General features: G+C 44.1%; 1 protein-coding gene across 2 annotated transcripts in view; it reads right to left on the bottom strand.

Moving 5' to 3' along the window:
* Window positions 1–17,820, bottom strand: part of IRAK3 (interleukin 1 receptor associated kinase 3) — a 55,002-nt gene extending 37,182 nt beyond the window's left edge. The window contains exons 1-2 of one of the 2 annotated variants that reach the window (XM_080935183.1): window positions 17,631–17,820; window positions 3,859–4,041 (exon numbers count right to left, since the gene is read on the bottom strand). In XM_080935183.1, coding sequence (XP_080791309.1) covers window positions 3,859–4,041; window positions 17,631–17,763 — 316 coding nt within the window. In that variant the 5' untranslated portion in view covers window positions 17,764–17,820. Of the gene's footprint in view, window positions 1–3,858; window positions 4,042–7,861; window positions 7,939–17,630 lie in introns of those variants that run through there. The other variant, XM_080935184.1, reaches the window with a different exon arrangement.
* Between the last annotated feature and the right edge of the window lie 7,257 nt (window positions 17,821–25,077).

The following is a 25,077-nucleotide window of genomic DNA, read 5'->3' as shown; positions in this document are numbered from 1 at the left end:
TACACTCTCCGGGTTGGCTTATTATATTTCTGGTTTTTCTACTCTTTTTACAATAAAATAGGAGAGATTATTGTGTGTGTGCAAGCACTACACACACACACACACACACACACACACACATGCATGCACACAATCAACCACCAATACCCACATCCTTCCCGAAAATAAGCTATATTTACTTTGTAGAGTTCTGTCAGACCTGGGATGCTTTGTGCACCATCTCACGACAGATTACAGTGCTTCTGTCTGTGCTGTTCTGGCTGCCATTTTGATTCAACCTTAAGAATGCTTTCAATTTTATGGTCTAGTTACTCTTATTTTCAAGCGTTTATGAAATTATTTGTTTGCAAAACTAGCAACAAAACACCAATTAATCTTTCAAAACCCTCAAATATTGTTCAAATCTTATCGGCCAACAGAACCTATTTGACATCTATAGAACTTTCTTTCCAAACAAGGAGCTCACATGTCCTTCTCCAAAGGATGTGGGATATTTTCCAAGACAACCACACGTTGGATGATAAAACAAGCCCCAATATACTTAGAAGGCTTGACGTATACAATGTCCATTTTTCTGACCCCAGGGAAATTAAAAGTAGAAATCAGTTGGAAAGAGAAACTTGGAAAAACTCACAGGAACATTAGAAATTAATGAGTCTAAAAATCACGACTAATGAAGTGAAGACAATGGCAGAGTAAATTAGAAAATACTTTGTGATGAACCAATAACTTTAAAAATAGCCAGAACTTAAGGTGGGGAGCACAGAGCAGGGTTGAGAGGGGAAACTGGAACTATGGAGTTCTACCTTAAGATGGAAGAAATATCTCAAACCAGTAACATGTTTTCACTTTAAGAAAGTATTTCACAAAATAACAAAGTAAACAAATGGAAATGGAAGGAATCTGGGTCAGAGTGGGAAACAGGAATTTTCAGCAAGAGAGACTCATAGGAAAGCAAGGAGGGCTCTGAAAGGATCATCAAACCTGGCAAGAGTTTGAATAGGGTGAAAACAGAAAGGAAGAAGGAGGGAGGGAGGGGGAAGGGAAAACAGGGAATGGAGAGGGGCAGTAAGGAGGGAGGAAGAGAGGGAGGGAAGGAGGAAGAAGGGAAGTAAGGAGGGAGAGTCACATTATTAAAATTAAAAACAAACAAACAAAAAGAGCAACCACTGCTGATTTTGTGGTCTTATTGAATCATTAGTGTTATAAAGGAATAGTATGACATCAAGAAATCATAATACACTCAAAATGAGATAACTCAGATGATAAGAACAGATTCCTAGCATTCTATCTACCAAAATTAATTCAAAGGATAATCTGAATGGACATATAATGAGTTAGAAAGTAATTAGTGTTTTTTAACACCTCAGAGAAAAGGTCTGGCCCAGGTGACTGTATTACTTAATTCTATACCAGTCAGACAGTTTAGCACAAACCCTGAACAGACTCATCAAATACAGAAGAGGACAAAACAACTCCTGGATTATTCAGTGGGGCCAGTATTATTTTGATACAAGTTCCAATCACAGGAAGGTACAGACATTAACCCATTCGGATATAGAGGCAAAAATCCTCAACAAAACACCAACGAGCCAAATCTACAAATAAGCAAAGCATCAAATGTCACAACCGAGTGGGGTCTATCCTAGAAGCCCACAGTTTGCTTAAAACTGAAAGTAATGCAGCGCAACACACCAACAGAATCAAAGATACAAAAGCACATGTTCAGCTCAAGAGTATGAAAAGTGAGTCAAAATCCAGTACCCAGTACTCTAGAAACAGGGAGTTTCCTCAATCTGATATAAGGTATCTATGAAACACACACACACACACACACACACACAGTTAGGTCATACTTAATGGTAAAAGATAGAATGATTTGCCCTAAAGGTCAAGAACAGGGCAGGGCTGCTTGGTCTGTCCACTTCTCATTGTTATATTCAAAGTTCTAGCCAGCAGAGCCAGACTAAATAAAGAGCCAACACACACCCTGAACCGGGGATAGCCACATACAACTTTTAAAGTCTAGGAGCTATCAAAGCATTAAAGGCTTTAAAATGCCTCCTTTGAGAAGACTGTAGAAAGTTGCCTATTGTATTATCAAGATGTTTAAAAGCTAAACAAGAAAAATTTGGGAGATCACACAGCTGGTGAGGCGCTGTCTATGTAAGTGTAATGATCCACAGTCAATCTCCAGAACCCACATTGCGGATTGATGTCTATATGCAGGTGAGGGCAGGCACAAAATAAAGCAAGGCCTGTGATTGGACAGTGAAATAGGAAAGGTGGGGTAGAGTTTTGGAGAGGCGGGAGAGATAGGAAGGAGCGGGAGAAGAAACCAAGATGGAGGAAGAGAAGGATGACCCGGACTGAGTAGCTTTAAATAGCCACAGGTAGCTATGAATTTCTTATATAGGATGGATAATTATGGGGTAATTTGTCTTATCTAGGTGAGCAGTTTATATCAATATCAATTGGCTATGAGCTTATTGTGTGGGTAGTTTTGTGGAGTGAGAATTTACTGATATAAATATGACTGATAAATTATAAGCTTCTAAAGTTTTGATTTTAAAGGGTTACTGGGAATTGTGACTATAACCACAGGGGGCAGATGCTGGGAATGTGAGCAGAGTCTACAGCAGAGAGCCTCAAGATAGGCAGCCACTGCATGGTGCTATCCCTGGAGGCACAGAGACTGCTGCTGGGGCCAGAGAGTAACCTGCACTAGCAATGGGATGGTGCATTTTTACTTTTCTTAATATTTACTACTCTACCACATGATGGTTTTCATCAAAATAAAGCCCAAACAATCAAGAAACCGAACAACCAGGCAACGTAGGCCTGGATAAAGCCCTGCACAAAGGAGGTAGACGGGCAGATCCCTGGTGTTTACTAGCCTTTCAACCTTGCCTCATAGCTGAGCTTCAGACCAATAAGAGAGACTGTGTCTTGAAAAACAAAATGTATATAACTCCCTAACTTGAAAGAACAAAACAAAACAACAATAATAGGGAAGATGCCAGAAGTAAACAACTTAGATGTTTTAGGAAGTCCCTGAAACTGAGCAGATGCCCAAGCCTTCTCCCTCCCAAGATTATATGAGGATAAAGGGAGGTAAAGAGATAAGACTCATCCTCCTATAGGATCAAATACTAGCTATCCTGGAATATGGAGTGCAGCAGAAACAAAGGAACCAACTCCTAGGAACTATCCCCTGACCGGCACACTTGTGCTGCAAAGTGAATGCAACATGAACAAAAAGGAACAGACAGGACAAACTTGAGTGAATGTAAGTAAGGCATTATTCAAGGACATGGCCTAAAAAGGAGAATCGAAAGTTTATTCTGGAGGGATCAATTACATTCATAGAAGACCTAATTAGTTTATTGTCTATATCTGGGAGATCCAATGTTGTTGCTAGCTTTTAATACTATAATAAAATAAAAAATAACATTGTATGTGTTTTATTTAAATATTTTGGTTTTTCTTTTGAGCTTTAGACAAGAAGCTGATGCTTTTAGTTGCTGAACAAAATCTTAAAGTCCTATAGCCAGGGGAGTGAGATGTGGCTTTAATCCCAGCCCTCAGAAGGGAGAAGCAGGTAGACACCTGTGAGTTCAAGGCCAGCAGGGTCTACACAGCAAGTTCCAGGTCAGTCTCAAAATCAAAACCAAAAAGGAAACTTAGAAAGGAATGTACCATATGGTTAGGGAATGAAGGAAAAGAGTGTCACACTCAGAAGCAACAGGTACTGACAGACAGCATGGCAGGCCAGTGTCTGTGGGAAGTGCACTACTTCTATTTACAGATATGTCCCCGTAGGATGGATAGAGAGCCTTAGTATGAGAGCACGCTTACCATAGTTCATGATTAAATGGATAGCCCTTTGATGCCCCATCTCCTGGAGAACCTGTAAAAGGTCGCCAATGGTCTTGTTTTTCTGGGCCCAGGACCACAGTAGTTCTCTTGTTCCACTTTTAGCTTGGTGTGCGTATTTCTCAATATGACGAACATCCAGCCAGCTGTTTGAAAGTCGCTCAGCTGTGGAGATTGCAACAGAAAGAGGACAAGAATAGATTACCTTTATCCAAATACTTGGGATTTGTCACCTTGTCTGTTTTATGTCATTTGAATTGTGACCTTTGGTTTGGAGATAATGTGTTATATACTCCTGCCCCGCCACCCATACCCACGGGACAAACTTGTGAGACTTAGTAACAACTGAACTCAGTCTGGCTCTGGTGCCCTGCCTGCTGTCTCACTGGTGGAGCTCTCCTCTCTCATTCTAGAGTTTCTGCATTGCAGTTTCTCAGCTCTGAGTCTGCTCTGCTCCCTGACGCCTTGTCTTTCAGGCCAGTGGATAGATGACAGTGTATCTTCAGCGTACAAGGTCCGGGACTGTGGTAAGAGTGTCTTATGCCTGACTGTGTTACCTGCTAGGTCTCTCTATTACAAGTCATCCTTTTAGCTATGATGGAAAAGACACTGCTCAGGGTTTTGTTTTGTTTCTTTGTTTTGGTTTTTGGGTTTTTTTTTTTTTTTTTTTTTTTTTTTTTTTTTTTTTGCGTTGCTTAATGGATTTTGTTTATCACAATCACTACTATGATATATTTGCTTAATGATCTTTTCCTTCGGTAATCATTAACAATATTTTTTGTAACAAAGTGTCCAGTTTTATTTCTTTATTCACTCAACTCTTAGTGCATATCAATATGGACTTATGGACATTTTATTCTAAGGGGTCAGAATCTAGCATAGCATTATGTTTGCTGTATCCATCGAAGTGAGCTCCTGTCTTCTGGCAAGGTTTATCGGTTCTAACACTTCCTCATTTTCTGGCTCTACACAATGTTCTCGTTTGTTTGTTTTCCCCTTCTGCAAAGCTGCAGTCAGCCACTTGCTCAAAGAACTGTACTTTCTTTACCAGAAATAGTGTTCCAAAGCTGAGGTCTCATTGCTAGATAGGACTCAAGCTTTGTCACTGACAGACTCCAGAAGCAAATATAACTGGCAAATGCTTTCATGTGCACTCATCCAATGTGTGCATTCTCCGCCTGTACGCATGCGCATTAAACACTAAGATCCAATGTGTGCATGCTCCGCCTGTACGCATGCGCATTAAACACTAAGTGTCTATTCTGGTACCCCTGGTTTGAATATAATGCCACAGGCGGTTCCTTGTTTGTCACTTTATTCTTGAACAGCAAGAAATGTTGCTCCTGTTACTGACAATATTTCTGTTTATTGGGCCTTACTGTAACCATCACGTACCTTCCAAATACGTGAGACACCCTTGTGAGAAACACCGGAACTAACTGAAGCACAGTAGGTCTGGCTGCCCTGGGATGAAAAGCATCCTGGTAAGCTGTTGTTTGCCAACCGCTTAGGTTAACTCTTCTCTCCCCCACCTCTTCTATGCGGTTATTACTCATTTGTAATACATTAAATTTATATCTATGCAATGGTTGCTTAAATATTTGTTCAAGGCTATTTTGGTGTTAAACATTTGGGTAACTGAAAGCTAAGATCCAGGGAGGACCAGGGACATGTGTCTGTGGGAATCCAGGCATTTCACTGCACTAAGTGATTCATGTGACTCACGTAGGGTCCTGTATAAATCCCCTAAAAGCCGTACCAAAGTTCTGTACGATTTTATGGCACTGGAGTTAAGATTTACCAAATGAAAATGTGTGCTGCCTCGCTGCACAACCGCAAAAGGTTAGGTGCACTGAAAAGTGAAAAGAAAGAAGAGAGAAGGCAACTGACTGAAGGGAAAACTTACTTGGTCTTGTGGTGATAGCCCAGGTTAGCTCAATCCCCTCAGAGTTCTAACATAAGTGCTGTGTTTGGGGATGGCACCAACCCCGCTATACCTTTTCCTCCAAGAAAGACTATAAAAGTTAGGGTCATGTCCATAGGTCTGTGGATGGAAGTCAGCTGCCTCCTGAGAATAATCATCTTGATATACTACCGTGGCTGGTTACTGGAACTCAGCACATTGCCTCCTGCCACACTTGAATATGGAATAAACCTTCTAGCAGTAACAGTCCTGAAAGATGCTATTCTTTACCAGGATAATAGGGACCGACAACAAGAGTAAACCCCATGAAGCGTTCTTCTGTTTAAAATCAGTTTCAAGGCTGTTAAATGTTTAGGGAGTTGCTTTTTCATTTATAGTGTTTGAAATCATATTAAAAAGACCGGTGTTTCTGATTTAATATGGTATCCTCTGCCCCCACATCTCCATTTCAACGAGACTTTGCCAGCATACACACTTTGTTTTTACTTTATAGCCTTGTTAATATTCTCAGTAAAACCATGAAGCTGAAAGAGATAATACAAAACCACAACTCCTCCCTGTTCTTGGAGACAAAATGGACTTTGCAGATGCCGTCAGTACCAATACATTCCCAGTTCTCCATGCCACTGTTGAAGACTGAACTTCACTGCCTACTGTGGTCATGAATGCCCAGTTGCCACTTCTAGCAAGATGCTAAAGATCCAGGGTGCAACTGGACCGTATTCCAGTCAGAGCACAGTACAAGCTCATGCCAACTTGGGGTGACTCAGGATTGACACAATATACAGAACTACTCTTCGGCCAGGGAAGCAGCTTTCTTCTATTAGAAAGTTAATTTTCTAATTATTACTATTTTAATATTATTGGGCATAATGCACCACGCAAATTAACAATATTATTTCTATAACTCATGACAGGCTTTGCGTTTTCAAATGCACAAGATCGGTTTCCTTGTACATCTTTGGGATCTGGCATAAGAGCACAATCTCATGGGCACAGAGAAGGGAGACCCTCCCTTGAGCCACCGCAGTCAGGGAAGGGATGGGGAAGGCTAGACTTCAGCCGGCCTTGAAGCAGGAGCAGCTAGAGCAAGGTTCACTCAGGCAAAGGGAAGAAAAAAAGTTCTGCAGGATGAAAACTCGAAGGAGGAAGTGTTAGAAGTGTTGGGTTCAGAGAGAAGCAGCCCAGTTAAGTTTTTGGTTACCTTAGTATGTCACATACCCAGTACCAATGTTCAATTCACATTTGCCAAATGACAGAGACCTTGAGTGCCGGCACAAGAATTTGAGACTTTATCCCGCCAGCCATGAGACTGACCTCAAATGTCTGGAGAACAGCAGAGTTGGCAGCTTCAGCTTGCACACAGAGACAGACAGAGCAGCAACTCATGGCTCACCGTTCTCACAACAGCAAAGAAACATCTTACAGGAATTAAAGAAACCGGTGAACTTTCCAAAGCCCAGAGATGTCTGTTTGCCATGTTCCATTCCTCATTTCCCTTCCTCTTTTCTTTTTTTTTAACTGCTGGATTTCCGTTTTAGAAGGGCAGCAGGGTATGACCCCATGCCCTCCCATCCTGCCATTTGCCTGAGAAACTGCCCCTGCCAAACAGCCCTCCCTTATGGTGTGTTTCTGAGACTCAGCTGAGGCGCCAATGAACAGGCATCAAAATGAGCTGGCCAGTTCCACTCTGTAACACTGAGCTGGGCAGAGTGTAAGGAGAGCAGGTTAGGCAGGAAGCTTGTTCTGTAATAGTTCTTGGTAAGAGACCGCCAACACTGGTAGAACCAATACTGCCTGCTTGCAAGCATGCCTGTGTGGCTTCCAGACTAGAAATTAAGTATGTTTTCTTTTTCTCTTACAGGTGATTCATTGTGCAACCCTAATAGCTTTTTCCTAAAGATGATGAATTTTTAATAGAAACACCACTAAAGAAAGACTAATTATTCACAGCCATAAAATGTATAGTTCGTTTAAATCCAATCCTATGAAACAATAACTCAAATTTGTTGCAACAGAAATGCAAATTCTTGTTAAGCTAGCTGCATTCCCCTCTCTTACCTTCTCCCATACTTCCTTCTCTCTTCCAGAATGCAGGACTTTATTGCTTCATAAATCAAAGAGGAAAGTTCCCAATGCTTAATTGTATTGTTAAAGAGCGTTCTAAATTAAAAATATAAAGGAAGAAAAATGAGCTATAGTTGTTGAAAACCATTGTTTTAGAAGGTGTGATGGCTGTTCCCAGTTGTCAACTTAACTGTATCTGGAATGAACTACAAACAGTCCAGAAGTAGAAGGCACACTTGTGACCTGGATCTTGAGGATCTGGAAGACTTTTGATTTGGATTTTGAAGGCTATTATCAATAAAAAGCTTAGGCCCAGGCAAAGATGGCACATCTTTAATCCCAAGGAGACAGAGACAAGCAGATCGATGAGTTCGAGGCCAGCTTGAGACAGAGCAAGTTCCAAGTAAAGAACAGATTAGGTCCCGGTGTGGTGGTACACACCTTGAATTTGGGCCACACCTTCTGCTGGAGGCCTACATAAGGGCATTGGGGAAAGAAGGCTTCCTTTTTCTTTTTCTTGCTAGCACATCTGTTGAAACTTACTCCTGTAGGATTCCAGCTTATACAGAAGGCCAGTGGAAACAACTAGTTTGGTGGGACTGAGCAGTTAGTGACAAGATTCTTGGCCTTCACAGCTGCCCATTGTTGGGTTAGCTGGACTACAGGACTGTAAACCATTCTGGTAATTTCCCTTCATCTATAAAGACATTCCTTACGTTCTGTGTCTCTAGAGAACCCTGACTAATACCGAAGGCAAATCTGATTGAAAGGCATCTGGGCACAATACAGATTCTTTTCAAAAAGGCACCCTGAGAAGCTGAGAAACCCTTTTACCTGGAGAAAACAATTGCTACAAGAGTATTACTAGATGCTCAGAGGTCACTGCAGGCTGTTTTGAGCAGGCAGAATTGTCTAGATGGTGCTAACCACTGGGGAATTCAGTTACAGAAATCATGTCTCCATATGCAAATATGTCTCCGGAGGGGGTTTTCAGGGTGGAGCAACACAGCCCAGTTTGCAATCTCTGTATTTGCATGCGACCACATGCCAAAACCCTAGGAGGTTAAGATAGTGATCTTCTGTTTGTTTTTAGGGAACAGGAAAACAAGGAAGCTTCTTTTCAGGTTTCCTACAAAACGCCCAAAGAAATAGGTTTGGGTTTAGCAACAGTAAGAACAGCAAGTCCTTTACGGGAAAGAGTATTTTTAAATCCTCCAAACAATAAAAACAAAGTTCCAATATGTAAGTTACCTATACAGTGTTAACAAGACATACCAGACAGTGTTAACACGAGTGTACCTATTTTTTAAGAAACAGGACTTAGTACTAAATGTAAGTGCACGTGTGTACTTTTTATTTTGATGGAGATAACGATCACTATCACAAATGTCCCTCCATCTGTGGGTTTTGCTAGACCCACACAAGGACTTGAAGGTAGCAGCCCTTGGGGACTAACAGAAGAAGAAGCCATCAGCTTGTCAGTTTGATATTTAGAGTCTCAGTAACTTCATCAGCCAGGCAATGTGGTGCACTTTGATCCCAGAACTCACCAGGCAGAAGCAGGAGGATCTCTGAGTCTGAGGCCAGCCTGGTCTACAGAGTAAGGTCCCATACAGCAAACTCTGTGTAAAAACTCTCTGTCATTCATTGATAATAGCCAATACTGCTTCCCCATGCCTCTTTCCCATGCTGGGCTTCCTACAGCCTTGAAGTAAGTTTGCTCTAAACTAACTTGGAAAGTCTTCGAGAGCAGGTGGCAGTACCATTCTAGCACTGTCTTTGCTGAACATTTTACCTAGCAAAGATTTTAGATGTTTAAAAAATGATCCATTGACTCATTATTTGACACAGAACATAGGTGCTCCGATCCAGCTATCGTGGGAGATGCTAAGAGAGACAGCAATAGCAATGAAATAAGACAAATTAAAAATAGAAACAAACAAACAATCAAAAAACCCCAAACAGTTGCTTTTGCCTGGGGTGCTGCTCAGACTCTGTGATAGTACGACAAAGTACCTGAGCAAAATAACTTAAGGAGAAAAAGGGGTTTCTTTTGGCTCACATGGTCGGAGGTTTCAGGGTATCGCTTGTTTCTCAAGTCATGACCCTTTTGCAGTTCAGGCACCTGAGACCATAGAAAAACATGGAGGTTTACATTATGATTCATAACAGTAGTAAAATTACAGCTATGAAGTAGCCAAGAAAATAATTTTATGGTTGGGTCTCACTGCTATATGAAGAGCTCTATGAAAGGGTCGCAGTGTTAGGTGGGATGAGAACCACTGGGGTAGGGTGAGGTGGAGCCCCGCAGCTCAGTTTAGGGCTGCCTAAAAGCAGGATGAGAGGTAATGTCTGCACTAGTCCCAAAGCCTTTTTCCCATTCAGGCCCGGGCTGTGGGATGGTACTGTTTACACAGTTCGAGTTCCTTCTCATAGTTGATGCTCTCTGGAGACACTCGCAGACAGTCCAGAGGATCTACAAGTCCCATAGGTGCTTCCCAATCCAATCAGGTTGACGGTCAAGAGTGACCATTAATATGAAGTGTATTTCTATATGGAGAATGGAGAAGATCAAATGGGAATGATGTGAAGTGAGACTTGGAAGAGACAAGAGTTAAAAACAAGAGAAAAAGGAGGCACAAGTTTACGGGGGTTTCCCTGGGGAGCCCTGGCTGTCCTGGAACTTGTTCTGTAGACCAGGTCAGCCTCAAACTCAAAGAGATCCTCCTGCTTCTGACTCCCACTGGGATCAAAGGCATACACCACCACAACACAGCTGGGTGTCCAAGAAGCAGCCAGTGTAAGCTGAGGCACAGAGCAGGGGAAGAGGGATGCCCCAAGGCTGCCTACAGAACAGAATGGTCTTGTGTGTTCAAGAAACAAAGCGCAGAAGAAAGAGGAGAGAGAGGGTTTCAGCAGGCCCTGCAGGCTTCCTGGAGGTGAGATGGAAAACTCCCACAGTGTTATGAATGAAGGAGCATTAGTTAGTTGTATGTGTAAAAGACCCACTGGCTGCTGTTTTGAAAAGGGATCTGAAAAGGCCAGAGGTATCTGATTTAGAAGACAGCCACCTAATCCAGGTAAAATTGTGATGTCAGTTTAGGTGACAGTGGCTGTGGCGAGTGTGGTGAATGGTTATATTATTAGATAGATCAAAAAGGCAAAGACCAAATGTTGGGATTCTGTAAACCCCACCTCTCAGTTACCTAGCAACAGCCAGGTATACCCCACCCCTCAATTACCCAGCAGTGGCCAGGTATGCTCCGCCCCAGTGACCTGACACTATAAAAGGAGCTGCTTGACCCCTCCTCTCTCTCTTGGCCTCTCCTGCCCTTGTGCTCTTGCAGCCTTGCTCTCTCATTTCCCTTCCCCCCTCTCTCCCACGTGCTCATGGCCGGCCTCTACTCCTCTACTTCTCTCTCTCTGCCTCTACCACCCTCTTAACTCTCCCATGACCTGAATAAACTCTATTCTGTACTATACTGTTGTGTGGCTGGTCCCTCAGGGAAGGGATTCCCAACATGGACCCCTCAGAGGCATCTCCCTTGCCCTCAGGCCTCGCCGCACCTCCATGGGCCATATGCCCCCCACTCTCTTCATCCTTCCACTAACACCAAACATATCAGTTACTTAGAGACTGGATATGGTTTGTGTGTGAAGGGAACTGAGAAGTTACAAAATATCAATCTTTTGGCCTAAATAAATGAAAGATGGGGTTGCTATTCATTCAAATGGGAACGCTTTGGGGCTTGGATGAGAGACATTTTTTTGAGTGTCAATTTGAATACATCTATCAAGTAGGTGAACAGAAGGGTGGAGCCAACATTTAATAAAGACCCAGGTGAGACAGTTTGGGGTTAGTGACATCTGCATAGCCTTTAGTGGAGAGTGGGCCATACATTAAGTCCAGAGGCACCATAAAGGATAGAAAACCATCTGAAACAAAGGGAGGGAAAGAAGACCACATGCGGTTCTAGAAACACAGAGTGGAGACAGGACAATCCTTTGTGTCAAAAAACATGAAGCCTGGGAAAAGAACACTACATTCTTCTGTAAGAGGGAGGAATGTCAACAGGGCCAGTGAGAAATGAAAGCCAAAACAGAGAAGGTTAAAGAGAAGATAAAGGCAGTGGACCTTTTGAGAGAGAAGAGACAAATGGGCTGGTAGCCTGGAGCTTGCTGACAGGCGCCTAATATGGCTGTTCCCTGAGAGACTCTGCCAGAGCCTGACCAATACAGAGGCAGATGCTCGCAGCCAATCATCAGACTGTGCACAGGGACTCCAATGGAGGAGTTAGAAAAAGGACTGAAGGAGCTGAAGCGGTTTCCAACCCCATAAGATGAACAACAATATCAACTGACCAGACCCCTGCCCCGAGATCCCAGGGACTAAATCACCAACTAAAGAGCACACATGGAGAGACCTCAGCTGCATATGTAGCTGAGGATGGCCTTATCTGGCACCAGTGGGAAGGGAGGCCCTTGGAGCTATGGAGGCTTGATGTCCCAAAGTAGAAGGATGCTAGGGTGCTGAGGCAGGAATGGATGGGTGGGGGAGCACCTTCATAGAAGCAGGGGGAGGGGTGGGATAGGGGTTTGCAGAGGGGAAACCGGGAATAGAGACATTTGAAATATAAATAAATAAAATAACCAATAAAAAAGAAGATCTAATGAAAGCATTGTAAGATGGGAGAAATGACACTGAGGTGAAAGTCAGACTTTAATGTATCTTCAGGAGGAGAAGCTTGGCTGCTCCTGAAGAGGAAGAAACGCACAACACATCCTTCTGAAGAGAGCCATGTGGGAAGAAGAGGAGAAGGAGAGTTTTATAATGTGGGTACCCAACAGACACTGCCTTCATCATGGTAAATGTCAACAGATAATTCACATCAGAAGTGTGGACCCTTGTGAAGCTGTGGTGAAGATAGTCCTTTGCCTCTGTTATTTATATTCCCCCTCCCCCAGAATCATAACCTCACTATAATAATGAGCAAGGCATCAGATAAATGTCAATCAAGGAACATTGTACCGGCTGGTTTTGTGTCAACTTGACTCAAGTTGGAGTCATCACAGAGAAAGGAGCCTCCCTTGAGGAAATGCCTCCATGAGATCCAGCTGTAAGGCATTTTCTCAACTAGTGATCAAGGATGGAGGGCCAAGCCCATTGTGGGTGGTGCCATCCCTGGGCTGGTAGACCTGGGTTCTATAAGAAAGCAGGCTGAGCAAGCCAGGGGAAGCAAGCCAGTAAGTAACATCCCTCCATGGCCTCTGCCTCAGTTCCTGATTCCTGACCTGCTTGGGTTCCAGTTCTGACTTCTTTTGGTGATGAACAGCAGTGTGGAAGTGTAAGCGGAATAAACCCTTTCCTCCCCAACTTGCTTCTTGGTCATGTTTGTGCAGGAACAGAAACCCTGACTGAGACAAGCACTAAGCATGCCTCAAAACGGCCAAGTTCATCCCAAACCAGCCTGAGACACAGCAGTCCAAAGGAGACAGAGAGCCTGTGGCACATAGTGTGACACGGTAACTCAGCGTGGGCACTGGAGGGGAACCCAAAAGAGAGATGAAAGTCTGGGGAAAATGAAAGGAGTGTGAACAGAGTACGGAGTCAGTCAATTCATTACGCGTCAGGATTGTAACACACTCACCACGCTCATGTGAAATGTTACTAATAGGAGATTATGTCTCCAGGTTTCATGGTAAACCTTCTATGCAGAGGATACGTGGGAACTCTATCATCTGGACTCTTACCACAGAGTATGAGCACACTGTCACTGTCCTCAGACACACCAGAAGACGGCATCAGTTTCTTTACAGATGGTTGTGAGCCACCATGTGGTTGCTGGGAATTGAACTCAGGACCTCTGGAAGAGCAGTCAGTGCTCTTAACCACTGAGCCATCTCTCCAGCCCCATAAAGCTGTTTTAGGAGGTAAAAATCTTTCATTTTTTGAAAATAAAAGGAGAAGAGAAGAGGCTTTCAGAAGTATGACAATCTCACCAGAGTCTTACACTGCCGGTTGCTAAATTACCTCTAGGCAAATCACTTAAACTCCCCAGCAATCCATTTTTCTCTCAATAAAATGGGAATGGGGTCTACAATTTTACAGTAGGTATGAGACAGTCTATGTACTTGATACAGGGCCAGGCAACCACAAATCCTTTAAAGTGATAGCTGTTAGCCTCGCTGTTCTCATCCGATACCTTTATTAGATATTCAAGTGCACGGTCTGTTTATTCAAATGCTACTTATTTATTTATTACTTTTAAATGACTATTCTGCATAATTTATTTACTTTTAAACGACCTTTATAATATTAATTATGAGTACATGTCGGGGGGGAGTGTTCATGCGAGCACAGGTACTTGGGGAGAACAGAGGCAGGGGACTTCAGATCGTTCTAGATGGTTGTGAGCCGCCCAACATGGGTACTATTCATGTTTAAAGAGAAAGAAAAGTGGATACAGTCTCACACGTTTTCCTGGTGTATCTCAGGTGTGGAGAGGTTTACCTGTGTGGTTTGTCTCCACTTACATTAACTAGCCGTCTATGGTAATGTAATAAATGAATGCTCACCAGAGGCTCTGTGTGTCCGTTAGGATGTTGCAAAGCAATTCATCATCACCATCAACCACCTATCACCTGGAACGTCTACTAACTTTACTCACAATGCTTAACCAAGGTGCTCTGAAAAATCCGGTCTATGCACTGTGGAGGGGGGGGAGGGAGAGAGTGAGAGAGAGAGAGCTAAGCATGTGTGTGTTCAAAGTCTTGCCTGGGTGATTCTAACATGTGAGCAACCAGGCTACTTGATCCCACACACACTTAACCCATCACAGAGGCAGCCATGTGACCGGCCGGCGTCTGGACTGCCTTTGCTCATGTAACCCAATCATGTAGTCACCATCACCAGAAATCATAGTCAGCCTGGGACATTGTCCTCATCCTTATTATAATTGTTTGTTATTTGCAATCAGGGGCCCTCTATATCCTCAGATCCTCACTTGCTCTGGGCATAAAAAGACTGCCCAACCATGTGTGTGTGTGTGTGTGTGTAAGTGCGGGTGTGTGCTTTCTCCCAGGCACATTTACATATTGGGGACTCAAACCCAGAGCTTCCCATATAAGAATTTGCTCAGCGACTCCTCTGGATCTCAGCACAGCTTCACGGTTCAGTCCTCCATCTTCCTTCCCTGTTGTCTCAAAGACCTCACTTCCCCTTCCAGAACCTTCTCATTTTCTCTCCTCATCGTAACAGCATGGGGACGAGGCATATGAGGTGCCCAGAGTGCCACACCCTTGCAGAGGCAGCGACAGCTACATCAGGAGCAAACCTTGTGGAGCCTGGCCCTGGAGAATCAATACACAAGGGCATAATATCCATGCTCCACAGAGATAGAATTTTGGTCCACAGCATGCACCAATTCAAGCCTAAGAAATCAACCTGCTATCTCCAGGAAGTGTCCCGAAAACTACATGTGACAGTGGGTCCAGGGAACCTGTGGCCGTCTGCCCTATACTGCCAAAACTTGACTGGGAACTCATACCTGCCTAGATTTTTACTCCAACTGTAGGGAGTCAACTATGTATGCCTAAACAATCACATGAAGTCCCTTAACTTTAGTTACACTGCCTGCTACCTTTCTGGTGCCAGCAACCTGCCATCAGAGAGAACCTAGAGCCTCCAATGTTATTTCCCAACTTAAACTCTCTCCTACCTTAAATTTCGGCAAAATGTTCCTAGCTGTACAGGCTACCTTCATCTGCTTACATATTCCTGGCTTCTACTTATGTACAGGATCTTCATTTAAGGGCACAATAGAGTCCTGTGTGTGTGTGTGTGTGTGTGTGTGTGTGCGCTTCAAGCCAGAAATGCTACAGGTTTAGGGGCCTGTGAGATGCACCAGGAAAGCATATAGCAAGCAGTTGGGGAAGGTGTGCAGTGTGGCTTGTGGTTAAGGGCATGAGCCTTGGATTCAGACTTCCTTAGTTCAAGTCCTGGCTCTGCCACTTTTAACCGTGTGACTTGCACGTTAAACAGTTTGTAACCCAGTGTTCTTATCTGTACAATGGCTTGCAGTGATTTCAACCTCTGACTCACAAGTGAGTGGAGGGGGTCAGGAGGCATAGCCATTTGTAATTTAGTGCTATAGAGGAAGACAGGAGGAGAGAGAGAAGCCAGTCAACAGAGCTGGACTTCCTGAGAAGCAGCACTCCTGAGAGTGCTGATGGCTCCCTTTAAATAGGACACACGCTCTTCCATATCATGACCACCACCAACTGGCTTCGTCCATCTATAACATGATCTAGCCCCATCCGCACTTGAGCATTGGACCAAAAATATTTTGCCTTTGAAAGGGCAGTAATTTCAGTAAGTCTACAGACACAAATATTTGCTATACCACAGATCTTGCTCAAATAGGGAGCAATCTGATAGGGGTAGGCTAGAAACAGCTTCATCTTCCTGAAGTCAGCCAAGTATCCTTTTCTGAGAGGATCACTGAAAGAATTGTTTAGGAGCCAGGGATGGAACTCAGGACTTTCCTGGTTTGAAGAGAGCAGTCTGCTACCGAGCAATTACCCTTAGCCCGGTCTCCAAACCATTGTTACGTAACCATTACAGTTTCAGAAATTGTAAGCATATTGTTTATCAACCACAAAGGGAAAAAAATCACCATTTCAGATACAGCTGCTTAAGATGTATGCAAGTTTATTTTCAGTTAACATGAACTGTGACAGTACGAGTTATCATCTCCTCCCAAAGAGCACACCTGTGTTTTACAAAGCACAGACTTTTCTCTGAGCCTTTTTTATTAATAAATCACCACTCTACAACATAAAATGAATTTTGAAGCTAATTTACTAGATTAATATAAAGAGTCTTTCTTTACAATCTCACTGCAGTAGATTTGGCAAGTCAGAAAGATATGTTTAATTAAGGAAAGAGGGAGTCATATTCGTGGCACACACAGTAACGTTTCCTTTGTAGGTTACTGGAGACTTATTGGAAACACGGAAGCAGGTTATGCATGCCTGACAATCTGAGTTCTGTCCCAGGATCCCGTGATGAAAGGAGAGAACTGATTGCTGGAAGTTGCCCTCTAGATGCTACTGGAGTGTGGGGTACACACCCACACACCAAATAGATATCTTAAAGTTCCGAAATAAATAAACAAACAAACAAACAAACAAATACAGTTTCCTTTTTGTTTGCTTTTGAGACTGGGTCTTATGTTGCCCAAGACAGCCTGGAACATTCTACAAGGAGAGGATGTCCTTGAACATCCGACCCTCCTATTTCTACCTCTCAGTGGCTGTCACCACTACGGTCTGTTTTATTCCAAGCTGGGGAATTGAACATGCAGCTTCAAACATCCACCACAGGTAAGCACTCTAGCAACTGAGTGGCATCTTTAATTCTCAAGAAAGGAAAAGAAAAGAAAAGAAAGAAAAGGAAAGGAAAGAAAAGGAAAGGAAAGAAAAAGCTTTAATATTAAAAAAAAAAATCTGCGAGTGTGTTGTGGAGTCAACAGACGTTCCTCACAGACGGTAATATTTGCATATTTATGCGCACGCTGTAAACCGGGTGCATCGAGAATCTTTTACCAGCATCGTATGCTTTCTTGACATCTGACTTTCCCAATCCCCTAACTTAAGACAGCAGTACCCGAGTGTCAGAGAGGGAAGGGGAGTGAGTTGCGGGGTCTCTGGATTAGCTGAGTCCCTCGAGGGGGGAGGACGGACCGCTCTGAGTCACACTCACCCAGGCCCCGCCAGCCCAGCGGACCATCGCAGCTGTCCAGGATCCCGCACAGCTCGCCCAGCAGCGCAGGCGGCAGGTCGAAGAGCAGCGAGTGTGGCGACAGCGCGCCACCAGCCCCGCACTGGCCGGCCATCGCCGAGCCCTGGATCCCACGCGGAGAAGCAGGGACGCCGCCGCTGCCACCGCCTTTCACAACCGCGGAAATTCAGCTCCACGACTGCTGCCCGGAGCTTGCAACACGCCGCGCCCTGGCTGTCGCGGGGCGGGTTCCACGTGACGCAGGGAGCCGCTCCCCAGGGATGCCCCTGCGAGACCTGGGCTGCCCCTGCCCCTTAGCCGCTGCCCTGCTCCTCCCCTCTGCGCGCCGCCCCCTGTCCTCTTGTTCTGAACCGTTCTGTCAGTCCTGGTCTTGGGACATGACCCAGGAGATCAGCCAAAAAATTGGGGGGCGGGGGGGCGGAGCGGCAGAGGCTGGAATCCGGGAAAGCCACCACCCCTGTGCTGCCCTGGGACGGGCGGACTCCTGGCCACAATGGATCTGAGAGGCTTTCATTACATCTTTTCAAGTTTCTCTTTGTCCCGTCAGAAAAGAAATACTCATCGAGAAACACCTTTTGCCAAATAAATTTAAACGGAAGAAAACGTGAACACACCGGGGGACATTGATGTAAAAGAAAACCACAACAGGACAAACTAGGGCACAAAAACAAAACAAAACAAAAAACAGAAACAACAACAACAAAATAAACCTGCCCACCCTTGCCACAGAAGGCAACCCCTGCCAGAGCGCCACTCGGTTTTACGACAGTCTCCTTTTCCTTCCTCACAGTGCTTTAACGAGCTTGCAACATGAAGTTTAAGAAACATTGGCTGGCGTGCTGAAATATTCTACCGTTTGTGCTGTAATGACCCTCCGCAGGAACGGTACGGATGCTACCGACAAAGGAGGTTCTTCAAAGGAGGTGGGGAAATGAAGTGAGAGACTGCACCGTAACCATCCACTGAAAGACAAGCCGCTGATCGTCCTCTTTGGAATAGCGCCCCCTGGCGATCAGCGGCAATGGTGCCTGGGCATTCAATACCTAACTGTGTGAATTCCCATAAACACTGTAAAAAGCTGGTAAAGCTAGAACTGTTCGAGCGACATTTCTGAGGTCTCTTCATTCTAACGGCTACGGTTTTATCAGACTACACACCTAAAAGAGTCTCCTTCAGAGGGAAGGGAAGATTGGTACAGGATACTCTTGGACTTTCTAGAGCAGAGAAAGCAATCTGAGACCTGTGCTTGCACCGGGAACACCCAGAATGTTTGGATCACTAGATCTTCTAATGTAGCATGAGGTAAGGAGAAAGAGATTGGGGACAAGACATGCCCTTCAAAGGCACGTCTCCAATGACATCATTAATCCTTAAAGTCAGTGTCAGTGTGAGCTGCTCATTTCTGAACACTATCACCAGCTGGGAACTACACTCTCAAGCATGGGTTAGTGCTTCCTGTCCAAGCCATAATAAACTTGTTTCTCGTCTCTAGAGGGGACCGTCTAGACCCCTAGTGTTGTTTTTATAGAATCTTAGGAAAAAGAGGAAGAGAGTGGGGGGAGGATCTGCTCCATGGAGGTGCGGCAAGACATGGGGGCAAGAGGGTGCTACTGGGGGACCCATGTTAGGGATCCTTTCCCTCTGAGGAGCCAGTCACATGATGGTATAGTACAGAATAGTTTATTCAGGGCATGGGGAGGGGAGTTAAGGGGGTAGTAGAGGCATGGAGAGAGAGAGAGAGAGAGAGAGAGAGAGAGAGAGAGAGAGAGAGAGAGAGAGAGAAGGAGGAGGAGGAGGAGGAGAGGAGAGGAGAGGAGAGGAGAGGAGAGGAGAGGAGAGGAGAGGAGAGGAGAAGCAGAGGCCGGCCATGAGCACTTGGAGAGAGAGGGGGAAAGGGAATGGGGAGAAAAGGGACAAGGGTAAAGAGCAAGAACACAAGAGGCCAAGAGACCAAGAGAGTGATGAGGGGGCAAGTAGCCCCTTTTATAGCGCCAGATAACTGTGGGGTGGGGTTTACAGAATCTCAACACCTAGATAAGCCTCATCTTTTACTAGCTCTCTGAATCCTAACCCTTTCCCTGTCACTGAAGGGAATGTGTGCGGCTGTTGCTGTCTCTGAGATTTCTAACTTTGTTTCACTCCACTGGCTCATCTCTATCAAAATATAAATACGACACTGATTCTTCGGCCTTCAAAACAAAATGTCGTTGGCTCTGCATTTTTTCTTCCTCATCGAGTTGAGTACTCTCACCATCACTTTCTCTTACCTTACTCTCAAAAGGGCCACTTTATCCTGCTCAAACGGTTCCCCTCAGCGCCACCCATGTCCCACACAGCATGGGCACTGACATCCTCTTCATGCTACCTGTAGGTGCCAGTTGAAAATGGAAGCCGGAAGAAGGGTCTTGTAATGAGCTAGTAGAACTTAATTCTACAAAGGGAGCAGCTGTAATAAGACAGGCTTGGTTCCCTCGGCTTCTCGCTTGCCTCTTTTCTTGCCTTCCGATCTCTTCCATGCAAGCTGCTTGATGCTCTCACATAACTTCTCACACCAAGATGCTGTTATAAACCTCCGTTATGCTAAAGTAGCCCAGTTTTAAACATAAAGACCAGGGTATCAGTTGTACGCTTGGGTGGATGTGGGACTCCTTCTGTCTCAGTTCCGTTTCCTGTTTCTGGATTAAAACACCCTGATGGAAGCAGTTTGGGAGAGAAAGTTTATTTAAGCCCACGATTCTGGGCCTCAGTCCTTCATTTTGGGGAAATAATAGCTGTGGGTATTTGAAACAGCCAGTTCCATTACCTTCCAGTCATGAGCAGAGACCAGCGCTGCAGCCATGGTTCAGCAGTTAAGAGCACTCACTGGGTGCCTGCTGTTCCAGGGGCTCCAGGTTTGATTCCTAGCACCCACACGGGGACAAAGAAACATCCATAACTCCACTTCCAGGAGATTGGAAGGCCTCTTTTGGCTTCTACAGGCCCCAGGCATGCACCTGGTACGCAGACATCTATGTAGGCAAAACACCCATACACATAAAATGATTTTTGAAAAGAAAAGGTGGAGATCATTAATGGTGCATGTCGCTGCTCATCTGGTTTCCTGCTCTGCAGTTCAGGATTCTGGTTCCAGGTGATCTTATCAACTTGATAGTTAACTAACCATCACATTCTTCATTCTAATGAATCACAAGACCCAGGGGAGGTCTGTGAGGTCATCCCTCACTTTTTTTTTTTTTTTTTTTTTTTTTTTTTGGGACAGGGATTAGTTCCAGGATTCTGATTTGGAACATGTGATTGGACTAAATATCAGGAGGGTGTGGCTGACAGTTCCAATGTGTTAGTCATATCCTTAGTCATTCAGGCACGAGGGTCACACACGTTTCTTCAAACTACCTAAGGGCTCGCCCCATGTCACCTCTGGAAGCAGATTCAACCGAGGTACAAAACAAAAGGCAATCCCATCATATAAATTCCAGCAAAGGGGGAGAAATACATTGCTAATTGTGCCACACAGTCACAACCACGGGAGGACTCCTCAGCATAAAAAGTATCAATGCTACCTGCTTTTTATAGACAAGTACTGCAGCCTAATGACTCGCAAAACCATGGTGCTTTTCCACCTCAGTTTTCTCAGAGTTCCTATCTCCAAATGTGTCCGTGTTAAAGTTCCTGGGGACTCTCCATCCGAGGACGGAGTGTCACAGGAGTCTTTATGCTGCTCTGTCTTTTCATACACGTCTTTACCTCTCTCCCTCCCTCTGACGATCTCCCCAATTCCTGGGTAGTTATCAAATCCGCCTGCCCTGTGACAGTCAGTGCCGAGGGAAAGTCACCCTTAGCATACGTGTGCTTTCTGTGACATCCCACCCGATACCCTCGAAACTCCGGTGTGTGTGGGTGTTCTAATGGTTATCAAACACTGGAGAAAGTTCACGCCTAGAGAATTGGCTTCGGACTGATAAAGCAAGGGTGCGTTTTTCCAATATTCTGCCAATTTTACAAACTTCCACTGTTGTGCTCATTAAAGCCACTATGTCAACAAAGTTTCTGAAGTTTAAAAAGAGATATAAGCTGAGTGTGATGACTCTCGCCTTTAGGTCGGAACTTAGAAAGGCAGAGGCAGGCAGAGAGCCTCGAGTTTGAGGTCAGCATGGTTTACATAGTGAGTTCCAGGTCAACCAGAGATATGTACACAGTGGGAAAGTGTGGAAGAGGAAGAGGAGGAAAAAGAGGAAGAGAAGAAGTGTTGTTAATTAGATTTCTCGGCTCATGCCTGGACAAACCACACCAAACTAACACGGTTCCACATGGAGAGGTTTAAAAGAACAGGGACGACGGGACAGGGGTCAGGGTCAAGGGAAGAAGAGAAGAGAGAGAGGAGGAGGGGTTTCAGTCTTTTAGAGGGGTAGTGACGTCACTTGCTCACAGGTGAAGGTGGGTTTTTGAACTGATATCTCCTGGGAATGTTTTGGCTGTTTCCATGGTGATGGATGTGCCAGGTTCCTGTCACCTGTGGGTGGCGCCATCGCTGGGGGTAGGAGCTGTCCTTATGCCAACAAGGAGGAGGAACAATAAAAGAAGATAAAGAAAGCAAAAGTTAAAAAAAAAAAAAGTAACGTCTGTACTGGTTTTAGTATGGAATGCAGATGTCAAAGCAATATGTGGTTTTTGGTTGTGTTCTAGAATTAATATGTCTTTCCACTGATAATTCACTCTCTAATGTTAGAGATTAATCAAAGAAATACTTTTTTAATATAGTGCATGTTCTTTAATATAGTGCGGTTCTGGCTAAAGCCCAAAGAGAAGCCGGCTTGAATAGAAGATTGTGCTAACTTATGTATACTTTGCTTACTCAGTCCCCGTAGGCTGTCATCTTGAAATCTCTCTCAGGTCCTGGCCCGCGGTTACACCTTGAACAGTTTAAACCCAGTCAGGAGGTTACAAGTCTGACCACTAAGGCAGATGGGGGATGTATGGTCAAGATTTTACATACTGTCCAAATTATTTTAAATGTGCCAGTGTTGTTGTTTTTCAGATGGTGTTACCCAGAGTCATCATGCTCACCTGGTAATATTGTGCTTTTCTGAAGAAGAGAGCCAGGGGCTTTATGGTAGGCTAGGACCTCATGTGGGCCATGACCCTGCCCTGCCCCTTTGAGCTGCCTGTTAGAGGTCTGAGACTTGATGGTTACACGTCAGGGTTATCGCCTGAGTAGATGTAGTCTCTCCATTCTCGATTGATTGATTTGGTGGAGCTGAAAGGAAGAGGAGCTGCAGCTGGTCAGTCTTCCGCTTTCCTCCCGTGCCTTCCAGCCTAAGTCCTGTGCTAATACCAAATGGGAGCACCAGAGAAACAAAAAGATTTGTTGCCGGTTCACGGTTTTAGAACATTCAGAGTTGGTTCAGTCTGGCAGAGGGAGCTTGGCTTCTAGGCCTGCCACCTTCCTCCCTTTTCCCCCCTGGTGCTCAGCAACAGATGCAATTTGAGTCTAGTTTGACTCCTATGCGCTAGAGGTGTAGGGGAACCCTCTGAATATTAGACATCAGGAATACTGCGAAGCAAGCTGTGGCCGAGGCGGACGCCGTTGCTGCATGTGTCCTTCCCGTGTTCCACTGTCCTTTCAGGGTTCACTTTTAAACAGGAGCTTGAGGCAGGCAACACTGCTACGGATTCCCGTATGGCAACAACTGAGCGTCAAACCAAGCACAGGGTCCTTCTGAGTGCGTGATCTCTGCAGTGTCCTAGGCAGTGCCTGGTCGTTCATGCTGGTCATAGCTACTTTACATCCGGGTCTTCTCAGAGCGGGACATTCTCAGTCCCTTAGTTTTAGCTACTTGATGAACGATTAGATGTGTTTCCTTTTGGTATTTAGCTATGTTTTCCCCCTGGTTATTAGTGAGAGTAAGCATCTTTTCTCGTGTTTATTACCTATTTGGCTTCATTCTATGCATACAGTATTACCTGGTCCTGTCTTTTGTTCATTTTTCTATTAGCAGCTTGCTTCAGAGGGTGGGTCTAGATTTGGAATTATTCTTTTTATGGTGTGGAATGGGAGCTTGATATAGATGTGTAAATTATAATTTATAAATTTAATTTTAATTTATAAGCTTATATTTTATAATTTTATTTATATTTTTATAAATTTATATTTTATTTATAAGTTATAGATTGTAAATTATAAATGTATAAATATTTTTATATTTTCCATTCCGTGGTTTGCTCTTCACTCTTTCATAATGTTTACTTACTAGGTGTCTCCAATTTTATGTAGTGTACCAAACTTCTTAGATTAAATAACATTTTATCGGTTATTGAAATTCTTTGCTTTTCTTCAAATTATAAAGAGATTATTTTACATAACTTTAGGTTTTAATATTTTTTCTTTCGAATAGGGAGCACAATCTAACTAGATTTTTTTTTTCTGAATGAGATATTGTTGATGTCTTTAAGTAACAAAAAGGTAGGTTGCCAGTTCATCTCAAGCTTGCCCTTTATAATAAATTCTATTCGTACAGCTTTACTGAAGTGAGTAACAGCATGTTTAGAAAATAATAAAAGCTAAGCATTTTTCATTCTTGCTATTGTGGAACATATCCGAAAAAAGGTTCCTGACGATATTATGTTTTAAATTTTAGAATAGATGGCTCCTTAATTATTTTGAACCCCACTTGCTGGGTCTTTGGGGGCCTTTGCCTAATATTGGAGAGTGTAGGAGAGTCAAGGTAAACTTACAGAAATAATTACAAGTGGGTCAGTTGGTACAGCTTTAATCCCAGCACTCCTGGAACATTTCTCTGGTGAGTGTATGCCTCATGTTCGCAGTGTAGCCACAGCAGAGTCATGACGGGTGCATTGCATTACTGCTGCCTTCTCTGTCATCCTGTCTATCTTCCTGCAGCTTTGGTCATGAGTTCTATATGTAGCATTCAGTGGTCCGGCTTTGTTCATCTGTCCAGCCTCTTTCTTAGCACCTGTCCCCTACACCGCCACGAAAACTTTGCCCACTCAATTCGCAAATGTTGGCAAATGTTGATTTTTTAAAAAACCTATATGACGCCCCGAGAGTGGATTCCTACTTGTCTTTCAAGATGAAGCATTATTTAACAACAACAATAAGGGGGGGGAGGGAGGGAGGGAGGGAGGGAGAGAGAGAGAGAGAGAGAGAGAGAGAGAGAGAGAGAGAGAGAGGAGGGAGAGGGAGAGAAGAAAAAAGTGGGTCTGTTTTTAAAAGAAATGGGGTCAATAAATGTAGACCTAAATATTGCTTATAAGTAATTGCATTCAAAAGTGCATTCCTGGACCAAGTATTGGAGAAGTGAATTAATGAAAGGTTGTTGAATTGAATCTTTCTATCACGTTTAGCACTCATTCTGGGAGAAGTTCTCCAGAAGCCGAGAGGAACTTTTTG

Source organism: Micromys minutus, assembly GCF_963924665.1.
Source record: "Micromys minutus genome assembly, chromosome: 22".
NCBI lineage: Eukaryota > Metazoa > Chordata > Mammalia > Rodentia > Muridae > Micromys > Micromys minutus.
This window is presented reverse-complemented; position numbering and strand designations above follow the sequence as displayed.